Source organism: Herpailurus yagouaroundi, unplaced genomic scaffold (assembly GCF_014898765.1).
Source record: "Herpailurus yagouaroundi ecotype Mexico unplaced genomic scaffold, PumYag 248, whole genome shotgun sequence".
Classification (NCBI taxonomy): domain Eukaryota; kingdom Metazoa; phylum Chordata; class Mammalia; order Carnivora; family Felidae; genus Herpailurus; species Herpailurus yagouaroundi.
The window spans coordinates 4,964,894-4,989,129 of record NW_024412465.1 but is presented as its reverse complement, the minus strand read 5'-3'; the positions used below and the strand labels follow the sequence as shown (position 1 = coordinate 4,989,129).

The window sequence follows — 24,236 nt, the reverse complement described above, 5'->3', positions numbered from 1 at the left end:
CACACACACACACACACACACACACACACACACACACACACACACACTATGTTCTGGTCAAACAGGGCTCCATGATGACAATCTGGGTAGCTAATCCCCAGGCAAACTGCTCTGGTTTGTTTAACTGGGTGTTCATGATATTTTCTTCAGGGGTAGGATGACAATGCCTTGGTTCTTATACACCCAGATCTGTCCATCATGTGGAAGAGTGGCTGTTTCACTCTGCTTCAGTTAGTGCGTAATGGCGATGTTGACAAATAGTACGTCCACGAGCCCCCAGATTACTCCCCAAACTTTACCTTGCCAAACAGAATTCAGAAATAAGCCTGGGGGGGCAGGGAGACGTATTTTCTCTCCGTTAGTTGGGTTCACAGATCGCCCCGAGGCAACGCCACAGTTCCTGAAGTCATCAGAATCCAACGGACAGGATCAAACAATGACTCTTCTGGAGGAGGGCTGGCCTTTTTCGTCTTGATGAATCATTTTGGTGCTAGTCACAGATAAGAACACTCAGTTACTGCAAGGAAGGTTGCAAGTGTTTCACTGACTGTAAATCCCCCCCTCCCTTCCCTGGGCTTGTATCAGGAGATGCAAATCAGGGAGGCAAATCAGGTTGCCTCATTTGTGTCTCACAAATCTGAACCATCTGGGTGGGCAGAGCGTGGACCGGCCTCCCCATCACAGAGACAGGTGGTAAGAGGAGGCTGACGTTCAGCCAAAGACTCCAGGCGGCTGCTGAGGAGAACCAAGTGTTCTTCAAGACCTCCTTCTTGTTTTGTCCCAGACATCAGGTAGACCTCTCTGTGGACCGGTGAGTCAAGGAAGCTTTGTGAGGCTGCACGTGTGGGACACTTCTCACTTCTCGCTTAGTTTCTGTCATCATGGGCCGAGGTGGGATTTTGGACACCCCTTTGGCTGACTCTTCTCTAGAACCCAATGGACCAGCTTAGGCATTGAAAGGTTGATTCCAGACCAGTGTTTCTTTGAGTCACCTTGTCTCCGTTCTCCCTGCTTCCTTTCCATTTCTTAGCCAACGGCTCGTTCTCTGTGGTCTCTGGTGGCATCTCGTTAGGGGCAAGACAGATTGATAAAGGAGGTGGTTCTTAGTATGTTCTCCATATTATTTTAAGTACAAATTGGAGTAATAGCTTGCATGTGGGAGATGGGTATCTGTTTTCTTTCAGTGCAATATATTTCGCTGTTGTATCATGTGCTTATCATAGCTCCCACCCTCTTTATATGCAAGGATTAGCTATCCATAGGTTACCGTAGAGTCGTATGAATTTGCGCTGACACAAAACCAAAGTAGTAGCTTCATTGAAGTCATTACCTCTCTTCAGGGGACCCAAATTCATCCCACCTAGACGTTCTGAGCATAAGCCCTTGTGTTCAGCTGCTCCTCAAGACTCTACTGCCATCCAGACGTGTTTTAGTAAAGCTTTAGAGACTGAGCCAATTGTCTCAAGAGGCAGAAAGAAGCAGGTGGACCCAGGACTTGGCACCTAAGGATGAGCTCCTTAAAAATAAACTATGAGCAGTAGGTCATTAACGATGGGAAGGTCAGATCTTGATAGATTTGGAAAACCAGTTTGAAATGTTGGAAGTAGAAATAATGGCTTTGTAATCTCATGAGGGTTTCATAATGGGGATTCATGTAATGAGTGTGGCAATAACACATGTTTATGTTTTTCAGCACATTTTTCCTCTGGCCAAAGAAAATAATAGGAAGCCACTCAGCACTGTATCATGAAGCTCAGGTGAGGGAAGTCGCTGTTGTGCAAGTGTGTTGAATCTAATGGACACTCTGGGGACATCTGTGAATTCCCCAGATTTACAGATTCTGTTATTTATAGGTGACGGCCATTCCTGGGTAGGGTTGGCCATAGATGTCTACACTGATGTTCTGGATTCAGTAAGTCTAAGACAAAATAGGTGAAATGATGTCAAAACAGGATGCGAGAAAAGCAACTCCATATGGCTAGTGTTGTTTCCAAATGTTCATACAAAGGTTCTGGGAGCAGAGGAAGGTTAGGGACCGTTTGTCTCCTCCTTCCCAGAGGAAATCTTTGAGGTGGGTCTTCAGGCATGAATAAAAACCAGGCGGAGATGATACAACTAATAGTTCAAGCACCCAATATTCATTACCTGCTGCTTGAGTAGGGACCCGGTGGGAAGGGTATTATATATTTCTCCAGGAAAATGGGAACTGAGCAAAATCGTGAAGCAGACGAAACTAGTCTTCAGATTCCAGGGTGCTCCTTTTCCACCCTTCAGGTCTTCAACCATGTTCTCCCTTCTCCTTTGCCCCGGGGTTGGTTTCTCTTTGCTGGGCTAGGCGTTTTCCTTCCCTCCAACCAAATGTCCCTTCAGCAAAACTCTGTGCCCACCCGCGTTTGAATTCCAGTGCAAAGGAAAGTCGGCGGCACCCTTCCTCCAGGGATGTGATCTCAGGAGTTTTACTGCCCCTGACGTAAGAAATGCTTGGTCTTCAAGTAAATGATTTCAGACTTCATGTCCTGGAGGAGCATTTTGTGTGTGTGAGCAGGAAACCCAGGGGAGCCTCTCTTGGTGCGTTGTGGGCCCCGTTCGACAGTGGCAGTCAATGCTTGGGAGGAGACATTCTCGGGGCTCGCCTGTTCCTCGGGAGATTGCCTGGTCTCCCGTGAGCCCTGCTGCATTCACGGGGACACGGTAATGGGAAGGAGCTCTTGAAGCCATCCTTGTAAAATCCCTTGTCCCTTCTCAGGATCCTCGCCATCGCCCTGTCTTGGACGTGTTTACTCCTAAGCCCACGTGGGGCCCAGGAGGTGCAGGAGGACAAGCCGAATATTGTCCTGATGATAGTGGACGATCTTGGGATCGGTGACTTGGGCTGCTTTGGCAATGACACGATGAGGTATGGCTTCAAGTTGAGCTGTGCTGTTTCACTTGTGGTCTAGGCTTGGGAGGTTGATAACGTTTTATGACTACATCATGTGGAAAACCAAACTCATGGGATGGAATTTGCCTTTAAAAGAAGCCAATAACATTAAAATCAGGACCATCTGGACTTGAATCTTGATTCTGCACTTACTGGTTCTGAAATCTGGCACAAGTCACTTGCCTTCTGTGTGTCTTTCTTATCTTTCTTATTGGTCAGGTGTGCAGGTGAGCAGTGTACAGGTGTGGGCTCACATATGCAAGGCATTTAGAGTAGTTACCTACCATGTCATGAGCCCTCTGCGATATGCACTTTTATGATGAGCGACAATTTTGACGCATACTTTTTCTCGGCGGGACTGGACATTGCCCCCTTCCTAATTCTGGAAGCCAACAGACCTTTTACGGTGAGGTGCTTGTATTGTAAGAATGGGCATTCTGAAGGAAAAAAATGTACATGAAATAGACTCAGAGCTTTGTGGTAGGCAACAAAACAAAACACGTAGGCTTAGGAGTGCATCAGGGCAAGACGTGTGAAGTCTATACGTGGAATTCAACAATTCCATGTTGTCCCATCTTCTCTCTTACGAAGAAAGCCAGGTCTCATTACATTTTATTGGCTTCCAGCCAGGGGGCTGTCTCTCTTCTGTACAGTCTGTCTGATTTTCTGCAACCTCCACACACCTTTCTAGGGAATCATGAGGCAGAGGTTGCAAACTTTGTCTGGAGCAAAGACGTCTGTCTATAGAACCCGTGCATTGAACTTGTCGTTGGGTCTATTAGTAGCTAGGCATAACTAAGGTCTGTAAGTCATTAGCCTTAATTCATCAGCCCATAAACACAGACGCTTTTTTACATATATTTTATTTTAAAGAAATTTTAATGTTTATTCATTTTTGAGAGGGGGCGGGAGGGGCGGAGAGAGACAGAGAATCCCAAGCCAGATCCAGGCTCTGAGCTGTCAGCAGAGGCTCCGATGCAGGGCTTGCACCCATGAACCTGTGAGATCATGACCTGAGCTGAAGTCAGATGCTCAACTGACTGAGCCACCCGGGCGCCCCAATTTTACATATATCTTAAAAGGCGGTGCCATTAAATGTACTCACTGAATATATGCAGTAGATACCACATTGCAGAACCAAATTATATCGACTGTGCAATACACAGCCACTGCCTAAAACCTCAGCTGTCTTTTCTCCACGATGCGGGCAGAAACCAGGAAATTAGGCGCAGTGTGCAGTTACTTTTTCTCTGATTCTGAGCTCAGGGAATCACAGCCAACAGAGCTGTTGGTTTCTATCTCTCTCTTTCTCTCTCTCTCTCTCTCTGTCCCCTCTTGTCCCCTCTGCAATTCCCCTCTGTCTCTCTTTCCAGGACTCCTAACATCGACCGCTTAGCAAGGGAAGGCGTACAACTGAAACACCACATCTCTGCAGCGTCAATGTGCACCCCAAGCCGGGCCGCCTTCCTCACGGGAAGATACCCCATCCGATCAGGTGTGTAGATGGACGCACCTCTGCTACTCTCTGTGAACATGTTAAGCCATGAGGAAGTGAGTAGGTGACTAGGCCATTTCGAAAAGTTTGCCCCCAAAAGGGCAGACACACGTCCATGCACACACAGCTGCAGACGTCTGTGTGGAAAGCACTGCTCTCCTAGTCAACCGAAGCCCACCCTGCATAGCTGAGTTATGTCTACTCACCTAGAGTTGAATGTTTCTCCTCCGTGGCCTGCAATCGGGCGTAGGCAGGACTTTCCATCCCAGGGCAAGAACGAGAAGCTGTCTCAGAAGGACTTAACGTACAGAACACGCCTATGCTAATCCGGGCTGTCATGAGGATGTCCTAGCACAATGTCTCAAACGTTCAGCACCCATTTCAACCATTGTATGGATGCAACAGGCTTTGCTTATCTGTCCCTTGATTGACTAACCATTGGATTGTTTCTGGCTTTAGGCTCTTACGAAAAGTTCTGTTGTGTACTTGCCCAGACACACGTTTGACTCATTTTCAGATCTTTTGAAGTTGATGATATCTGGCTTAGCGGGTGCTAGGGCGCATCAGGTCCAGTGAACATTAAACGCTTTATTCTTTTTTTCTCCTTGTAGTAAAACTTCTGTGTGATTTGACTCTCTTTTTTCTTCTTTGATGCTCACTTTATGTAAATTCGGAGAAGTTCAAAACCTAGATGTCCACTTGTCCCGGATGCCCCAGGGTCAGGTTTTTCACAGACGTTTGGCTTATCCATCTTTTCTACAAATACTAAAACTTATTATCAGAAACACACACACACACACACACACACACATACAGATTGTAGGATTTCAGGTTTTCGTGATTTCATTTTTTGGCTCTTTTACCGACACAATGATCCCCCTGCCAAGAGTAGGCCTGTGTTGGTGGTTCAGTCACGCGTGTCTACTGAAATGACACCCTGTCCTTGTAAATTTGTAAATTTGTTGTAAATTTGTAAATTTGCAAGAGGCTACGTGTAGAGTGTTATTTGAGTGGCGTGCTTGTGCGTACCTGGTAGTGTCGTGCGTGTGCATGCAAGCGGGTAAAGGGGTGAGTCACGGGGCCCGGTGTGAGTTCTGTCCGCGGGACGTGATTTTCCTCGCCCACGAGATGGTTTTGTTGATCCTCTCTCGTCATGTCTGCGTCCTCCAGCTCCTGAACTCCCCGTGACTCCCTCTCCTCTCCATCTCACGGGGACCTACTCACTGTGCGTGCCTTCTGCTTTTTGGTTTTCTTTTCCCATCGCGTCTAGGAATGGTTTCTAACAGAGTGAGCCGTGTGATCTCCACGCTCGGAGCTCCAGCTGGACTCCCTCGCAATGAGACAACATTTGCAGCCTTACTGAAGAGGCAAGGGTATAGTACGGCGTTGATAGGTAAGAAGCGACCACGGGCATGCCTCGTTTACACAAAGGAATAATCTGCGTCGTTCTATGCTCGATGTGGTTTTCTTGGAAACCTTTGGTTTCCAAAGGAGCATGCATCTTGGCTGTGGCAGAGAAGGCCCTCCGTGTGATGTCGACTCTATATCCACCACTCTGTGGGCTACCTGTGAGCTTTCTCTTTACTTTCCAAAATTAACCCCGCTTAATCTATCATACGGTCTTTCCCAAGGAAACGTGTTCCCTGTGTCCTCCAGAATTCTTCATCATGCTTTTGTTCACCTGGGACCATCTGCCCTAATGCCCCCTGACCAACACACACACTTCTTCCTAAACGACGCCCGTTCACTCTTTTCAGACAGAATTCAGGCATGACGGAAGACCGCTTCCCACCAGACCCCCAGTCCTTGCCAGATGGCCACCCCACGTGCTTCTGTATAATCCTGTGTTCTTCGTCTTTGCATAGAACTCTGTACGATACTGTGATTTCTACATTATTCTCTGCAGACTCTGGAATACGTCATCCCATTCACCACACATCACTTGTGAAATGTGACAAGCTCTCTCAAGCACACACAAATAGCTTTACGCATCATTAACTTCTTATAGAGTGTCACCTAATGACTCCGTAAAAACTCTATGTCCTATAACCATCACCCAAATAGAAAAAAAATATCTAAAAACTGACTTTTGAGAAATGTCAACACCCTGTGTGTGTCACCCCAATCAAGTGCAGCTACACCTACTGTCTTTATTTGAGAGCCTGGGTTTCAATTGGCTTGAGAATAACATCCTAGTTTAAAGTTTGTTTGTTTATTTATTTATTTATTTATTTATTTATTTATTTTAAGAGAGAGAGAGTGAGAAAGCGAGAGAGCAGGGGAGAGGGGCAGAGAAAGAGGCAGAGAGAGAATCCCAAGTAGGCTCTGTGCTGTCAGTGACGGTAAGATCATGACTTAAGCCAAGAGTTGGACACTTAACTGACTGAACCACCTGGGTATCTCCAGAATAACATGCTATTTTCTTGTCTTGTCTTGTCTTGTCTTATCTTGTCTTCTTATTTATTATTGAGAGACAGAAAGAGACAGAGCATGAGCAGGGGAGGGGCAGAGAAAGGAGGAGACACAGAATCGGAAGCAGGCTCCAGGCTCTGAGGTGTCAGCACAGAGCCCGATGTGGGACTCGAACTCACAAACTGTGAGATCATGACCTGATCCGAAGTCAGACGCTTAACTGACTGAGCCACCCACGCGCCCCTAACATGCTATTTTAAATTGACTTTTGTAACCAATTTGACATTGATCAGAGAAAACAGTCTTCATGGAGGCGCAGGACAGAAAAGCCTGGGCCAGTAGTCCTGGTTCTCATGTGCTTAGTCCCTCAGGTGCTCTGAGATGTGAATCTGTGCATCCCTCATGTGGCCCTAACTCCATGGGGGGAACCATTAACGGTTTAGTGGATACACGTGATCAGATTCTGTTACAGTCCTCATGTTAACAGGACAAACATGGATCTTTCTGTTACCATTCAAAACGTGTGGCAAGTTTTATCAAATAAAGTTCAGTGAAGTTTAGTGGGAGAGTCTGGCATTTCCAGCCAGCCATCTATCCAACCATCTATTCATGCATGCCTGGTCCATTCTCCATCATTTATCTATATCTACTAACTATCTGTCATCTATCTATCTATCTATCTATCTATCATTCTATCTATCTATCCATCTATCTATTCTCTGTATCTATCTGTTACCTATGTGTCCATCCATCCGTCCACCCACACATCCACTCATCTATCATATATCTATCTATCCACCTATGTATGCATATATACATTACCCATCTGTTTGCCATGATTTTATGTGTATTTATCATTATCTATGTACTATCTCCACCCACCCACCATCTATTCATCATGTATCATTTATCTTACCTCTATCATTTATCTTTATGGCTATAATTTACATCTATCTATCTATCTAATCTATCCATTGTCCAACCATGCATCCATCCATCCATCCATCCATCCATCCATCTATCCATCCATCATATCTATCCATCTATAATATCTATCTATCCATCATATCTGTCTATCTATCATCTATCTATCTATCTATCTATCCATCATATCTATCTATCTATCTATCTATCTATCTATCTATCTATCTTTCTATCTAATCTATCCATTGTTCATCCATCCATCCATTCATCCAACCATCCATCCATCTATCCATCCATCCATCCTTCATATCTATCTATCTATCTATCTATCTATCTATCTATCTATCCATCCATCATATCTATCTATCTATCCATCGTCCGTCCATCCATCCATCCACCCATACATCCATCCATTCATCTGCCACTCATGTATCCATCTATCCATCTTATATCATATGTATCTCATCATCTAATATCTATTTATCTACTTACCTACTAACCTGTCTATCCATCATCTATAGTCTACACTGACTCTCTTGTGTCTTCATCTTTGTGGCTATGACTTTTTTTCTTCCTGTGAACGAGAAACTGCCCAGTTCACATCCTTGCTGCAGACTCACAAGTGTGTTTTCCTCCCTTTAATTTTCATCCTATTTGGTCGCTCACAACCAGGTCTTGACACAGATTTTTGTGCAGTAAAGAAGTCACACAGTGTTGGTGGCGTGTGTGCATATTATGCATTATTTGTCTGTTTGTCATTTCAGGCAAATGGCACGAAGGCTTAAACTGTGATTCCCGACATGACCACTGCCATCACCCATATAATTATGGGTTTGATTACTTCTATGGCATGCCATTCACTCTGTTTGAACCTTGCTGGCCGGATCCCTCGCGTGACACGGAATTAGCCATTGGGGGCAAAGTCTGGCTCTGCATTCAGCTGGTCGCCGTTGCTGCGCTCACGGCTGCCTTGGGGAAGCTGAGTCGCTTGATCTGTCTTCCCTGGTCCTTCATCTTCTCCATGATTCTTTTTATCTTTCTGCTGGGCTACTTTTGGTTCTCCAGTTACAAATCCCCTCTGTACTGGGATTGCCTCCTCATGCGCGAGCACGAGATCACTGAACAGCCGATGAAGGCAGAGCGCGCTGGCTCCATCATGGTGAGGGAGGCGACTTCATTTATGGAAAGGTAAAGGTCATTTTCTTTCAAAATCCATGTATTTTAAAGGATTTAACAATGAGTATTTTAAAGACAGGACTCTTTTTAAAACATATATACACACACATATATATATATATTTTTTTTTTTTAACATGAAATTTATTGTCAAATTGGTTTCCTTACAACACCCAGTGCTTATCCCAACAGGTGCACTCCTCAATGCCCATCACCCACTTTCCCTCTCCCCCACCCCCCCATCAACCCTCAGTTTGTTCTCAGTCTCTTATGGTTTGGCCCCCTCCCTCTCTAACTTTTTTTTTCTCCTTCCCCTCCCCCATGGTCTTCTGTTAATTTTCTCAGGATCCACATAAGAGTGAAAACATATGGTATCTGTCTTTCTCTGACTGACTTATTTCACTTAGCACAACACTCTCCAGTTGTATCCACATTGCTACAAAAGGCGATATTTCATTTCTCATTGGCACATAGTATTCCATTGTGTATATAAACCACAATTTCTTTATCCATTCATCAGTTGATGGACATTTAGGCTCTTTCCATCATTTGGCTATTGTTGAGAGTACTGCTATAAACATTGGGGTACAAGTACCCCTATGCATCAGCTCTCCTGTATCCCTTGGATAAATTCCTAACAGTGCTATTGCTGGGTCGTAGGGTAGATCTATTGTTAATTTTTTGAGGAACCTGCACAGTTTTCCAGAGTGGCTGCACCAGTTTGCATTCCCACCAACAGTGCAAGAGGGTTCCCGTTTCTCCACATTCTCGCCAGCATCTATAGTCTCCTGATTTCCTCATTTTAGCCCCTGTGACTGGCATGAGGTGATATCTCAGTGTGGTTTTGATTTGTATTTCCCTGATGAGGACTGACATTGAGCATCTTTTCATGTGCCTGTTGGCCATTTGGATAAGACAGGAGTCTTTTAAAAACCATAAGAGAACGAGTGTTTTTTAAACATAAAAGGTGATGGTTTGAACAATGTTGACTTAAGAAATGGAATATTGCTAGTTAGGGCTAGACAATACAATAGTGCGTGTTTTGGAGTTCGCATGGACTCTTCAGGAAGTGCCTGAGGAGGTGGTATCTCATTTGAGTTCCTCCTATTAAAATCACAATACCTCTGTTGGCCTCGAAATTCAGATTTGGTCAGACCAAGCAGGTAGACTCACACTAGACTGAGACTTACAAAACTGGCTGATTAATTTGCAATGCATATTGTTTGTATATTAATGTACAATGGGAAATGTATTTCCCAGGAAACAGATAGTAGAGTAAGTTGGCCATTGCATTTTTTTTTTCCTGTTAGGGAAAAAAAAAACTTTTTGAGAGGTTAAAATCAGAGGGCTTATCGCTGAGCATGGGATACATAGGGATTTCATTCAGCTTAGGGTAGTGGTGATCGTTAGAAAGTCCTATGCATCCCGAACATAATCGCTGGAAAGTTTGCAAGGGAGCCACATTTAGAAACATCTAGCTGATGGATCTTTTTTTTAGAAAAAGGCTGTGAACACATTTTTTTGCTCACCTTTTGTCTTTATTGATCACCATCCTGGGGTCTGGGCTTCAAGGACAAGTACACATTTAGTGATGACATTAGATGTACAAGCCCATGATAAGAAATAGGGTAATGGGCATTAGTTCAGGGTGCTATCAGTCCAAACTGTAGGAATCTTCCAAGATGTCAGGGAACCATACTTGAGAAAACATGTTAACTAAATCCTGAAAGGTAAGCAAGAACAAGACGAACAAGGGGCCAGGCATTCCCAAATGAAGCTGAAGCAGAAGGAAGATAGGTCCTCGGCTAAGCAGGGACACACAGAACGCAAATGCCACTCTGAGAAACTTCGGCTGCGATGAGATATGGAAACGCAAAGAAAGGGAAAAAAATGAATTAAAAAAGCAGTTGTGCCATGGTGAGTTGGATTAGGGTAGTGTGAAATGGAATTCCCTAGAAACTTCACATCCATCTGGAAGCCCAGATCTGATGTTACTTTGGAATCGGGTCTTTGGAGATGTGATTTGTGAAGATGAGGTCATCACAGAGTAGGGATCTGTAAGCTGGTGTGTTTGACTGCCCTGTAGAGTTGATTGGTGATAGGAAGGATCTTGGGCCATGTGTGGCTAGCTTTGTCCTTACCCCATAGGCCACGAGGACACAAAACAAATTTATACTCTCAGAGAGAGATCAAACCGTCTTTGCCTTGTAGATGCAATGCCATGGCTGGTTTCATCAGGGCAAACGCCTTATTCCCGGGTAACTTCCACATGTGCAGAGGCATAGATGCACAGAGGGACACACTGGCAGGTTGCAAGGTGGGTCCGTCACACTGAGAGCTCAAGACAAGCGATTCTGTTCCACTCATGCTGTTGCTTACCATTTACATTAGTACATCAGGAACAAATGCTGGGGTGTGGAAATGGACTTCTGTCACCAAAACCTGTGCTGAGTTTCAGAAGGTCTATACGATCTATCATGGCACCATGTCGAAGGGGAATGGGGACCTGAAGATTCGGAAGCCATTCTGTTGACTAGCGATGTGGCCATGAATAGGTGGCATAGATTCGAGATTGCTAGAGATCACTTTTATCTGGATTCTCAGTGTGTGAGTTTCCTCTGGCTGCTGGAACACATTTCTGCAAGTGGGGGTGGCTCAGAGCGTCACAGATTTGTTATTTGATGGTTCTGGAGGTCAGGAACCCCAAACTCATCTTATGGCACTGAAATCAAGGCTTTGGGTGGACGAGCTCATCCTGGGAGGCTTTAGGGAAGAGTGTTCTTTGTTCCAGGTTGGAGAGACTGCAGACTTTCCTTGGCTTATAGCTCTCTCCCTGCATCTCTGCTTCTGTTACCTCCTACCCACATCATGTTTCTCTGATTTTGTACTTATTGCCTCCCTCTCACAAGGAACCTTGTAATTGCATTGGGTCCACACCCAGACAATCCAGGATTATCCACCCACTGTCTCAGGATCCTGAACCTGATTGCATCTACAGATTCCCTTTGGCCATGCAAGGTGGCATCTGTATAATCTCATTCTTCACTGTCACATATAGCAGCTTCCTTGGGCTCCAAGGACAAAGTACCAGAAACGGAAGGGCTTGAAACAGCAGAGACGTACCCTCTGTGAGCTGTGGACACTGGAAAAGTCCCAAAGGAAGGTGTCAGCTGGGTTGTGCTCCCTGCGAATGTCGTGAGGGGAGCATCATTCCTGGCGTCCTCTAGCTTCTGGTGGCTGGTGTCGGTGCTGGGTGTTCCTTGGCGTGTCCCTACATGACCCCGACCTCTGCCTCTGATTTCCCAAAGCCTCCTTCCCCTGTGTGCGTTCCATATCTGTGAACCATCCGTTTCTTTGAAGGACACCTGTGCTTGCATTCTGGCCCCACCCTACCCCGGGGATGACCTCATCTCCACTAATTACATCCCCAAAGACTCCATTGGCAATGCCATGACATTCTGAGCTTCCAGATGGGCATCACTTTTGGAGGAACGCCAGCCATTCTGCCCAGCTCACCACGGTGCAACTTTATGATGATGATGATGATGATGATGATGATTTCATTATTTCTCCTCATGACATGTCATCAGAGGAGAAATTTCCCAAAGACTCGCATTTGGGTCGTGCACTGCCCTGTTTAGCTGAGGACCTGCCTTCCCGGAGGATCGTCAGGGCTCGAACTAGGTCAGCCTTGTCGTCTCTGTCCTCACAGGAAGGGCCAAAGGTGTGGGGACAGCTTGCCAAGATGTCTCTGTCCGTGCTTGCTCATGGGTTGTGAAAGAGTTGGCATCTCTTGGGTCTGTTGGATGTGACTCTGGCCTGCAGATTTCGTCAGCCCTGGGAAAGTGTGGGGCTGTGTCAGGCGGGGTCACTGAGGACTGCAGCCATCCCGCACGTGTCCCCGGGTGCGCTGGGGTCCCCCGGACGCTGGGGGATGCTGGAGTCCAGCACAGCCACAATGCCGCCTGGTGGGTGCATCCCCTCTCTTAGCGCAGGCAGAGGTGGGACGGTCTCGCTAACTGTGGTTCCCTTTCCCGGACTTTGCAAACTCGCGAGCCATGCCATTGATGTGTCCTCAGGCACCGTGAGGGACCGTTCCTTCTTGTGTTCTCCTTTCTGCACGTCCACGTGCCGCTTCCCACGACCACCGAGTTCATCGGCACCAGCAAGCACGGCTTGTATGGGGACAACGTTCAGGAGATGGACTTCATGGTGGGTAAGTGGCACAGGACGTAGGGACACGGGAAGTCCGGGCTTTGATAGTCGAGGACAGCCTCATGCGGCCCCCCGGCCAGCCTCAACGATGCCACAGGTGCCAGCCCTCGACAAACTTCCCACAAAAGCACGCTCAGTGCTTCCCCGTCAGTGCGAGTCCCGGTGTTTCTGTCACACGTGTATTAGTTGGCACATCAGGTTCAGGGTTTCCTCCGGGGAAACACAGAAACGCACGCGAGGCTGGCCTCCCCGGTGGGCAGCACGAAATGGATTTCGGGGAACAGAGAGAGACGCCTTGGAAATCAAGCTTGTCAATTCACAGTCTTCAAAATACAGAAATGATTGAAACATTATTAGAAATAGAAATAGTATTGAACGAAATACAGGCACACAGGTCTGTGTTTATGCAGGCATACATATGCGTGTGTGTGTGTGTGTGTGTGTGTGTGTGTCTGAAACTAACTCCAACTGAGGATGGGGTCAGTAGAAACAAAAAAAAGAACAAAAACAAATTCCATTTGCTTTAATATTGTAAATCAATACAAAGTGTTCGAAATATCTAAGCGTGGGTACCCACGGGCCGTGTATATGCTGTCTGTCCAGGCAGACCTGAGCCTTCAGGATAAATAATCACGTTTCCATATGTCGTTTCAGAAATAGTATTAAAAAAAGTCTATTTTTCTCCATTCCTCCAACATACCCATCCTGGAAAGTATATCAAAACCCCAAATCCCAAAAATCTCTGATCTCCGTGTTACAATGTTTTCTTTGTTAGGTTTTCTTGGTTTCCGCCTGTAGGAGTCTGAGGGCTTACAGGGTGCATTAGAAGAACCTAGCCATGTTTCCTCATCTCCCTCCATATAACTTCCTGCCCTACACCACCTGCCACTTCACAGGTGTTTGGAAAGCTCCAGAAACTCCCCACCCCCACCCCATCTGGCTTCCTGCTTCCTCAAACCTGCCTAGAGGCTTTCAATGCAAATAACATCCCCTACTCGACCCAGGGGAAATCCTCTGGTTGGTACCTAGTTATTAAGGCATCCAAAACGAGTCCCAGAGAATTCAGTAGCTCAGAGCAGGTTCATGGAGAATGGGAGGGGACGGTGAGAGTCCAAGGTGAGGCGGACGGATGGGACAAGCAAGCGGGAGGAGAGGCTTGGCTGGCCCTGCGTGCAGAGCAGTGGTGATGGCTGGGAGTGGGTTATGGGTTGGGCAGGGCGGCAGGAGCCCAGGAGAGGACACGATTGTCTGAGAAAGTCATACGCACACACACATCTCAGGACAAGTCACAACATGCTCATTTAAAGCGTAAATGGCGTCTGGGTGGTTCAGTCAGTTATGAGTCCGACTCTTGGTTTCGGCTCTGGTCATGATCTCATGGTTCGTGAGTTCTCTGCTGTCTGCACAGAACCCATCTGGGATCCTCTGTCTCCCTCTCTCTGCCCCTGCCCCACTTGTGCTCGTGTTCTCAAAAATATAACAAAAAAAAATCATGAATTAGGGAGTAACCATGAAAATACATGATGTCCAACATCAACTTAAATATATACTTCACATATATAATATATAACATAAAATGTAATGATATAACATGTACATAGATCATTAGTAATTGTATATGCTGTACTACATAATACAACAAATGCATGGATCATCAGTATATTATATTATTAATAGCATGCTAAATTAATAAGTACTATAGCAATAATATATAATAATATAGGCATTAAGATAATGTATAAGATATTGAGGGGCGCCTGGGTGGCTCAGTCGGTTAACGTCCGACTTCGGCTCAGATCGTGGTCTTACGTTTCATGAGTTCGAGCCCCTCGTTGGTCTCTGTGCTGACAGCTCAGAGCCTGGAACCTGCTTCGGATTCTGTGCTCTGCCCCTCCCCTGCTCACACTCTGTCTCTCTCTGTCTCACAAATAAATAAACATTAAAAAAGACATTGAGATCATTATATAGTATACTCCTAGTATAGAATTAGTGTAATAGTATATTTAGTTTATTATGCTTATATATATATGTATATACTCTCATATACATGTACATACATAAATACGTGACAGTGTTTCTCTGTTAAAAATGCACACCAAAAGTAATACTTTCTCTTTATGTTAAAAATAACCCGTTTCAAGATACAGTGGGTGATAGGCTACTATTCATAGTAGCTCCAATACCCATTATCAATATATAGAAATATGTTCAGAAAGTAGGTGACCACATTGAAGACACCTGACTCACACAAGAAGACTTTCACGAATGGAAATATACCAGGTTCTGGGTGGGCACAGTGACTCTTATAAAATATTAGTAATTCCAAAATTAATATCGAGGCCCAAGTCGAGTCTAATGAAAGTCTTAATTACTCTTACATGGCGAGCCCTCCTTACCAAGTGCCTGAGGGACATCTGACAGGACACCAGTTGAAGGAAAGTGCCAAGTCTCAGTTTTATGGTCGCAAAGAAAGCACTATCGAAAATAAACCTTAAAACACTAAATGACAGGCAGAAGATTTGACTTTCAGATCAGGGATGCCGAAACAGGAAGCCGCGAAGACGGTCCAATGACGAGGAGAATGTAGGAGGGAGGTCACTAATGCACAGTGGCAGGGATGGGATACGTCAGGCAAAATTGGTGTTGGGGGTTGCATTGAGCTCCCCCCCACCCAAAAAAAGGTCCACGTTGTCAGTGCTGGAATCTGTTACATGCGACAGTGTTTGGAAATAGAGGCTTTGCAGATGGAATCAAGGTATGGTGAGGTCACAAGGGTGGGTGCTTGCAAGAAGGGACAGGTGACCTTGCAAGAAGATAAGAGGTGGGGACACAGAGACCCACAGAGGATGTGTGTGCCGTGTGAAGGCCCAGACACGTGCACATGTGTGCACACACACACACAGACACACACACACACACACAGATCACAATAGCACATGAGCACAGAGCTAGTAAAACACGGGGAAGTCACGACACAGACAAAGAGCGCTGGGCCTTACGAAATGCCAAAAATGTACCCGAAAGTAGCATGCCTCAGGCTCCTGGCAAACAGAGGAACAATTAGCATCAATGTAATGTTTCATTCCTGAATAAAGGAGTCCATGGAAATCAAGAATAGAAACAATGACGCCCCCAAAAGAAAAATCAGCAAAAGCAAAACATGACTTAGGGGTCACCAATATAAATGTTGGCATCTGCATCACAAAGTCTTCAAAAAATAAATACGATTAAGCAATAATATAGCAGTGGGTAACAGTAATGATAATAAAAAATAAATCAATTTGTATTAGTAATGTAACATAATCGTCCGACCAACATGAGAGGTGGAGGGGGAATTGAGAAGAAGTTCACAACCACACACTGTTCTGGAGCTCACACTATCACCCACCGTAAGCGGGGCGCGTCGTGAATGAGAAACATTTTTGCAATGACGCCTGCAGAAGCAACACAGACTAACATTATAGCCCAAAGCTCATCATGACGTTCATTACACGTGTCCCTTTTCTTTTCTTTTCTTTTCTTTTCTTTTCTTTTCTTTTCTTCTTCTTCTTTCTTTCTTTCTTTTTTTCTTTCTTTCTTTCTTTCTTCTTTTCCTTCCTTCCTTCCTTCCTTCCTTCCTTCCTTCCTTCCCTCCTTCCTTCTTTCTTTCTTTTTTACTATTTCAGGCAAGCTTCTTGATGCCATTGATGATTTTGGTATGAGGAACCACACGCTCGTCTACTTTACATCAGACCACGGCGGACATTTGGAGGCACGGGTGGGCCACGCCCAGCTCGGGGGATGGAACGGAATATACAAAGGTGAGGAGGGAGATGGTGAGCTGGGTCTGGTTGTAAGTAAGCTCTCTCGTGCTCATGATAATGGAAATCTGTGAACTGAACCGACTGATGCATGAAAAAGTGAACAAGTTCATTTTGTTTGGCTCTGGGTAAAATAACGTGCTAGCCAAGGAAATTGACCTTAAGTTTGCCACAATTTCTGGGGAAATTAGCCCCCAGGGTTGGTACTCTGCTGAAGGGACATCTAGAAATCTGCCTGCCTGGAAACCCTGTGAGGTTATAAAGTATTACCATAACCATGTGCCTTTGCACAACTCTGCCAATGAACTGAATATCTATCTACTCATTGATTACATTTATAAGGCTGTCGAAAGAAGACTCGACATGGAAAAATCTGGTAGCCAGGGTAGGGAGGACAAAAAGCAGAGGCTCCTGGGTTATTAAGGAAGATTCGGTGCTGTCTTGTAAGGATATGGCTTAGCACACACAAAAGCAAGCATGTCTCTGGTTGTGTCATTAAATGCACAGGTAACGACTCCTTGTCCTGATGCAACATTTAGTGCATGAAAACACGTTCCATTAGGCCATGTTGTCCTGGTCTGTATAATACGTACCCTGGTGTGAAGAGAAAATTGTCTGGAAAATGTTCAGTACGTGTTAGCATGGGTATTGAAAGGCAGTTCAAAGTGTTTTCTAGAGGAAAATATTAATGATATTCATGCTTTCCTATTGAATGCAGAACAACTGAATCCATAATTGTATGAATGATAATAATACAGACTCAGTAGGAAATAATGTTTTTGTGTGGATAGGGCCGTCCCTGTCTCAGTCTGGCTGTGGGGCATCAGTGCACAAGTGAAGTGCACGCTTAGGAAATCAAATAAATCCCATGAGAAATTGGGATTTCAATTTCAATTTCAAATTCTTGAAATTCTATTTTTGCCTATCAGGATATTTTTTAAAAAATCTCCATTTCTGAACGTGCTGTGATTGAGTAATTTAATGAAATAATAAGAATCCATGAACACCGTAGGATGGCCATTCTTCCTGGTTTGCTCAAGGGAATCCTGGTTTATGCCTGTTGTCGCGGGTCATTGCTGACTCCTACGCGCATTCTGTAGAATGCCCTGGGTTGGGTAATAAATTTGCATAAATCCATACAATTCCATTCAACGTGTGTTCATGTGTTCTGGATTCAGCAGTGACCAAAAGCAATGAATCCCTGACTTCAGGGAATTTACGTTGTCCTGAATGGTGGCATACCAGGAAAAAGAAAAGAGTGAGTAAATTCTAGGACATGTTAGTAAATCTACAAACAAACAAAAAAAAAGCCTGAAAAAATTCTAGGATGAGGCTGTCATTTGATCAGAAGTGTGCCTGCAGAAATGACAGAGAGAGTACCTCTGGAGCAAAGGTGTGAAGGAGGCTGGGGCCGAGGCAGGTGTATACGTGGGTAACAGCCGTACAGGTGAAGGCAATAGCCAGTGCTAATACGCCATATTGAATGTGATCAGTTATTCAATTGAACACCTATCAGCAGCCCAAGGAAAAGGAATTGCATGGACACGTACCGGTGGCCCGTTCAGAGTTCTGCACAGTGCTCGCTCCGAGCACATCGTCCGTGCTATTAATTTTTAAATTCATTTGAGTACATTTTAAATACATCTGAATACATTTAAGTATATTTTAAATAGTAGAAATACATTTCAAATACATTTTTAAACACTTTTGCCCCCACGACTGCTTTACCTGGACGTCTGTCGCCTCACCCTGTAGGTGGGAAAGGCATGGCCGGCTGGGAAGGTGGAATCCGCGTCCCGGGACTGGTCCGCTGGCCGGGAAGGTTACCAGCTGGGAAAGTGATCGAGGAACCGACGAGTATGATGGACGTTTTCCCCACGCTGGCGGCCGTGTCAGGAAGCACGGTCCCTCAGGACAGGTGATGTCATACTGTCTGTTCACGCCATTGTGGTTCTCAGAGCGTTCGGGACACAGGCAGCATACTCTGTCTCAACACGTACCTAAAAGATTTGGGTTCGTGCGTGGCTGTGCCTCTTGAACGTCATGGGTGCACAAGACACCGGTCTCAGACACTGTGCGGTTTTCACTGGGGAGGTTTGGGGATGAGCACGTGGTAAAACACTCCTCCATGCAAGAGACACAACAGTCCCCTGGATTCTGCTGCTCAAGATCCGGAGGCTGATGTGAAGGTAAGACGTTGCATGGATACTCGAATGCCTATCGTGATTTTCAATCCCACCAGGAGGAGACCCTTCCTACTGAATCCTAACACTCCCTGGAGACAACGGACCGAGGCAACCTTGCAGGCGCCTTTTGGATAGTTTATTCTAGTGGCTCCAACCCACTGATACGTCTTCATCATAAGCCCAAAGACTGATTGTAATGTTTCCATATTCACCTAGCTCTGAAGGAAAGTAAAATAAATCCCAAAGCAAATTAGAAACAGCAGCAAAGAAAGACCAACTTATTTTTTTTTTTAACCTTCATTTTGAGGAATAATAGGACTTATTGAGAATTTATATAAAATAGGAACAGAATACAATTCTGGTCTCCTAAGAAATATATTTATTGATTTGAGCTAAATGATCCATTATATTGAGAGAGAGAGAGAGAGAGAGAGAGAGAGAGAGAGAGACACAGAATTCAAAGCAGGCTTCAGGGGCTCTGAGCTGTCAGCACAGAGCCTGATGTGGGGCTTGAACTCACGAACCACGAGATCATGACCTGAGCCGAAGTTGGGTGCCTAACCAAATGAGCCATCCAGGCTCCCCTAAATGATCCATTTTTTTTTAAACCATAGTAATATTAGTGAAGAAGCAGTGTTTTTTTTAAAGTAGGCTTCATGACCAGTGAGGAGTCCAACACGGGGTTTTGAACTCAAACACCATGAGATCAAGAGCTCCTGAGCTGAGATCAAGAGTCGGACATGTAACTGACTGAGCCACCCAGGTGCCCCTGTACCTTTTTATTTAATTGAGCTGATCACAGTCATAAAAATAATTTTCTAAGACATCAGTGGGGTGCACTGACTTTGGGACATTGGTATAATCTATATATTGGACTCAAAGTGTTGTGCAGAATTACAACCCCAAGAAATATTGTCCTCTGATCTCTGATTAGGATTTCCTTCCTAGAATTGATTTGCTTTTTATTTTTTGCAGAATTAGTTCTAAAAACATCTCATCTTTATTCCCAGTACTTTTTTTTACTCTTCAGTGGAAAACTGAGCTGAGAGGCTCCATGAGAGGCATGTGTGCTTTGGGAGAAAGAAACTTGGCTTTTATGATGAAAGTTGCATTGGATGTTTGCACAGAGGCCTTTGGGTAGACATCAATTTTTAGTTCTTTGGAGTAAATGACCAAGAGCAGGAAATCTGGGTCATAGTATCAGTAAATGTTTACGAGAAACTCTCAGATGGACTTTCAAAATGGCAGCCCCATTTGGCATTCCCACCAGCGATATGTATGATTTCCAGTGGCTCCACATTCTTGGCCACACTTGCTATGGCCATTCTTTGCCATCTTACATAATAACTATGCAGTTGAATCTGATCATGCTGTTAATTTGTGTTTCCCTAAGGACTAATGGTGTTGGACACATCTCCGTGTGCTTATTGGTCCATCCGTGTCCATTCTTTGCCAAGTGTCTGTTCCAATCGTTTGTCCATTTTTGTTTTGTTAAATTGGGCATTTTATTTTCTTCTTGTTGAATCGTAAGAGTTCTTTATATATTCTGAACACAAGTTTTTCATCAGATCTGCTTTTTGCCAGTCCTATCTTCCGTTCTGTGGCTTCTGTTCATTCTCTTAGCTTGTTATTTTAAAAGCAGTTTTCAATTTTGATAAGGGTCAGTTTACTTTTTTTTAATTTTTTAAACTTTTTAAAAATTTTTTGTAAATGTTTATTTGTTTTTTTTTTTCTTTTTGAGAGATATTTCATGCACTCAAGCAGGGGAAGGGCAGAGAAGAGAGAGAGAATCCCAAGCAGGCTCCATGCTCAGCACGGAGCCCGATGCTGGGCTTGATCCCCCCAATTGTGAGATCGTGACCTGAGCTGAAACCAAGAGTTGGGTGCTTAACCAACTGGCCATGCAGGCACCTCTTTTGTTCTTTTATAGATTGTAATTTTTGTAATATATCTAAATCGCATTTTTCTATTCAAAGGTCACAAAGACTTCCTGCTATGATTTCTTCTTGTGTTTTTTTTTTTTTTTTTTTTTTCAGTTTCAGGTTTTACATTTAGGCTTATGGTCCATATTGAGATGATTTTTTATATAGTGTGAGGTATGGGTTGAGATTTATTTTTCCTGCATTTACATATTTAATCGTTCTAGTGACATTTATGGAAAGACAGTTCTTCCTTGACTAGATAACCTTGGACATTTGTTGAGAATCAACTGACCGACATATGTATTGGTCTGTTTCTTGGATTGTCTCCTGTTCCACTGATTCATATGCTCACCCTTATGACCTTACTACACTGGCTTGATTAGTCTTTCTTTGTACTAAATTTTGGAATGATTTAGTAGGAATCCTCAAACCAGTTCCTTCTTTTTAACAATTATTTGTTCGTTCTCCCACGTAAATTTTAGAACATGTTGCTCACTTTGTGCAAAATACCCTTTAGGGATTTTGGTTGAGTTTGCATTAAATCTATAGATCAGCTTGTTGAAAATTGACATCTTAACAATTCTGTGTCTTCCAGTCTATGGACATTGTACATCTCTTGGACATTCAGTTCTCTTATCAGATGTTTTGTGGCTTTGGGACACAAAATTTTAACATTGGAAACCGTGTTTTGTGATGCTGTAGTGAATGCTAGTTTAAAAAAATGGATTTCCTAGGTGTTCGTTGCTAAGATATAGAGATAAAATTCTATACTTGTGACCTTGTTAAACTGAATTAGTGCACAGTAACTCTTAAGTGATTATCAACACAGGCAACCATTGTATCTGAGAATAAAGAGAGTGTTCATTCTTTCATGATCATTTTTAGGATTATCTGACACTTATTATTGCATTTCTTATGACAAGGTAGGTTTTATTATTACTGTTTTCTAACATGAGGTAGAAGATCCTTTTTTCTAATATAAGAGAAAAAGTATAAGATTTTTTAGAGGTTCTATAAGATTTCCTGTAAAAGTAGAAAGGCAATTGCACATGAAATTGTGATTTGGTTGTATTTTGTTTGCTTCTTTGAATGTTTATTTTTGAGAGAGAGAGAGACAGCAGGGGAGGGGCAGAGAGCTAGAGAAAGAAAGAAAGGGCAGGAGAGAGTCAGAGAGAGAGAGAGAGAGAGAGAGAGAGAGAGAGAGAGAGAGAATCCCAAACAGGCTATTGCAGAACCTGATCTCGAACTCATGAACCGCGAGATTATGACCGGAGTCGAAATCAAGAGTCAGATGCTTAACTGATGGAGGCATCCAGGCGTCCCATGAATGTCATCCTTCAAACAGCCCAGTGGTCAGCTTCCCCTTGCCTGATGCCCTTTGCGTGTGTTTGCAGGGTGATCGATGGCCAGGACCTCATGCCTTTGCTTCAGGGAGATGTCGAGCGCTCAGAGCATGAGTTCTTGTTCCACTACTGTGGTGCCTTTCTCCACGCAGCACGCTGGCACCCAAAGGACAGTGAGTACATGAGCCCCTGCTTGCTATGGACGCCAAGATTATAGCCACTCAAGTCCATTCTCAACACCTTGTTGAGACAAGTCCATTTATTCTAGGGTGGCCACTGAAAACACCTTCTTTGAAATCATTCTAAGAATCACTGTCTTTAGAAAGGTAGGGGGTCATCTATAAGAAATAATATGTTTTGAGATGCAAAACGTGTGACAGATTCCAAGGATATATAAAATTATACCAGGGGAGTCTGCTTTCTTAGTGTTGTTCTAAGGATGGAATGACATTAAGCCTTAACCTGTGGGCAAGGAGGAGGAACGGGGAAATGCCTGAGAAGGTAGAACACAAGATGGGTTGGCACATGGGTTGGATGTCGCTGACGTGTCTTTTCTCGTCCAGGTGAGGCAGTGTGGAAGGTTCATTACGTGACACCTGTGTTCCAGCCGCCAGGAGCTCAGGGCTGCTATGAGACCCAATATTGCCGATGTTCTGGAAAACTGGTCACCTACCATGACCCTCCTCTGCTCTTTGACCTCACAAGGGACCCCTCTGAGTCCACACCTCTGACGCCAGACACGGAGCCCTCTTACAATGTGGTGATCCAGACGGTGGCCAATGCTGTGAAGCAACACAAGAAAAGCATCATTCCTGTCCGGCACCAGATTTCTGAATTGAATCAGGGCAACATATGGCTAAAGCCTTGCTGTGGGGTGTTCCCATTTTGTCTGTGTGACACAGAAGGGAACACATCTGCCGTGGGCACATGAGGAAAAGATGGAGCACAGGCAGACAAAGTCAACCGATCGTGCCACCTGCAAAATTTCAAGGAAGGAGTTGGAGAGCCCATGGGTTCGTCTTCTGTTCCAGATTACTAAATGCCCATTGGTGGTGATGCTATCTGTCAACTTCTTCTCTGTTCTTGGGGATAAATGTGTATCTAGGTCCTGTGTGCACCATTGATGGGGAAACAAACAAAAAAATCAACCATTAAAGAATAATCATTGAAATTATGATTGAATTTGTATTGAGTCATTGAAATAATTGGGTAGTTGAAAAATAATATGGATTAAATAATAATGCGTTGAAAGGAACTAGTCTAAAGTACCCGTAGGCTGCTGAGCCAACGGATTTATCTTCATCCACAGAAACTGAATGGGGACTAGTCCATCCAAGGCTTGGGAGGGGCAGGTGCGTGGATTTCCCCCTGAGGATGTGCCAGAGATTTGTTGGAGTCTAACTTCCCCTCCATGATTTGGGTAGGAGTCCTTGCACAAGTTTGCTTGGGCTGCCTTGATAGATCGCCACAATCAAGACATCTGCACGGCTGTGCTCCCTCTGAAGCTACGGGTGGAATCCTTCACTGCTTGGATCTGTCCCAGCTTCTGGTGGTTGCCACGATCCTCAAGGTCCTTCAGCTTATAGACACATCGCTCTGGTTCCCGTCAACGTGTTCCTGCGGTCTCCTTCCCTTTCTGTGTGCCTGTCCCCAAGCCCCCCTCTCTTTAAAAGGACACCTGTCATTGGATTCGTAAGACGTCATCTTAACATCTGCATAGATCGTATTCCAAAGAAGGGAACATTCACAGGTACCAGGGGTTATGACGTTCACATAACCAATAATAAACCAATAAATAACCAACCGGGGCTTGGAAATTGTTGAGTCGCATGCTCGGGAGAACA

The 24,236-nt window shown here is 44.5% G+C and overlaps 1 protein-coding gene across 2 annotated transcripts in view; it reads left to right on the top strand.

Moving 5' to 3' along the window:
• ARSF (arylsulfatase F) overlaps positions 1–23,566 on the top strand; it is a 30,179-nt gene extending 6,613 nt beyond the window's left edge. Inside the window, exons 1-11 of one of the 2 annotated variants that reach the window (XM_040460144.1) lie at positions 653–811; positions 1,694–1,757; positions 2,747–2,896; positions 4,294–4,415; positions 5,686–5,808; positions 8,516–8,939; positions 13,006–13,142; positions 16,807–16,941; positions 18,697–18,859; positions 22,444–22,565; positions 22,956–23,566. In XM_040460144.1, the coding sequence (XP_040316078.1) occupies positions 1,747–1,757; positions 2,747–2,896; positions 4,294–4,415; positions 5,686–5,808; positions 8,516–8,939; positions 13,006–13,142; positions 16,807–16,941; positions 18,697–18,859; positions 22,444–22,565; positions 22,956–23,323 (1,755 nt within the window). In that variant the 5' untranslated portion in view covers positions 653–811; positions 1,694–1,746 and the 3' untranslated portion in view covers positions 23,324–23,566. Of the gene's footprint in view, positions 1–652; positions 812–1,693; positions 1,758–2,746; positions 2,897–4,293; positions 4,416–5,685; positions 5,809–8,515; positions 8,940–13,005; positions 13,143–16,806; positions 16,942–18,696; positions 18,860–22,443; positions 22,566–22,955 lie in introns of those variants that run through there. The other variant, XM_040460146.1, reaches the window with a different exon arrangement.
• The last annotated feature ends 670 nt before the right edge of the window (positions 23,567–24,236 follow it).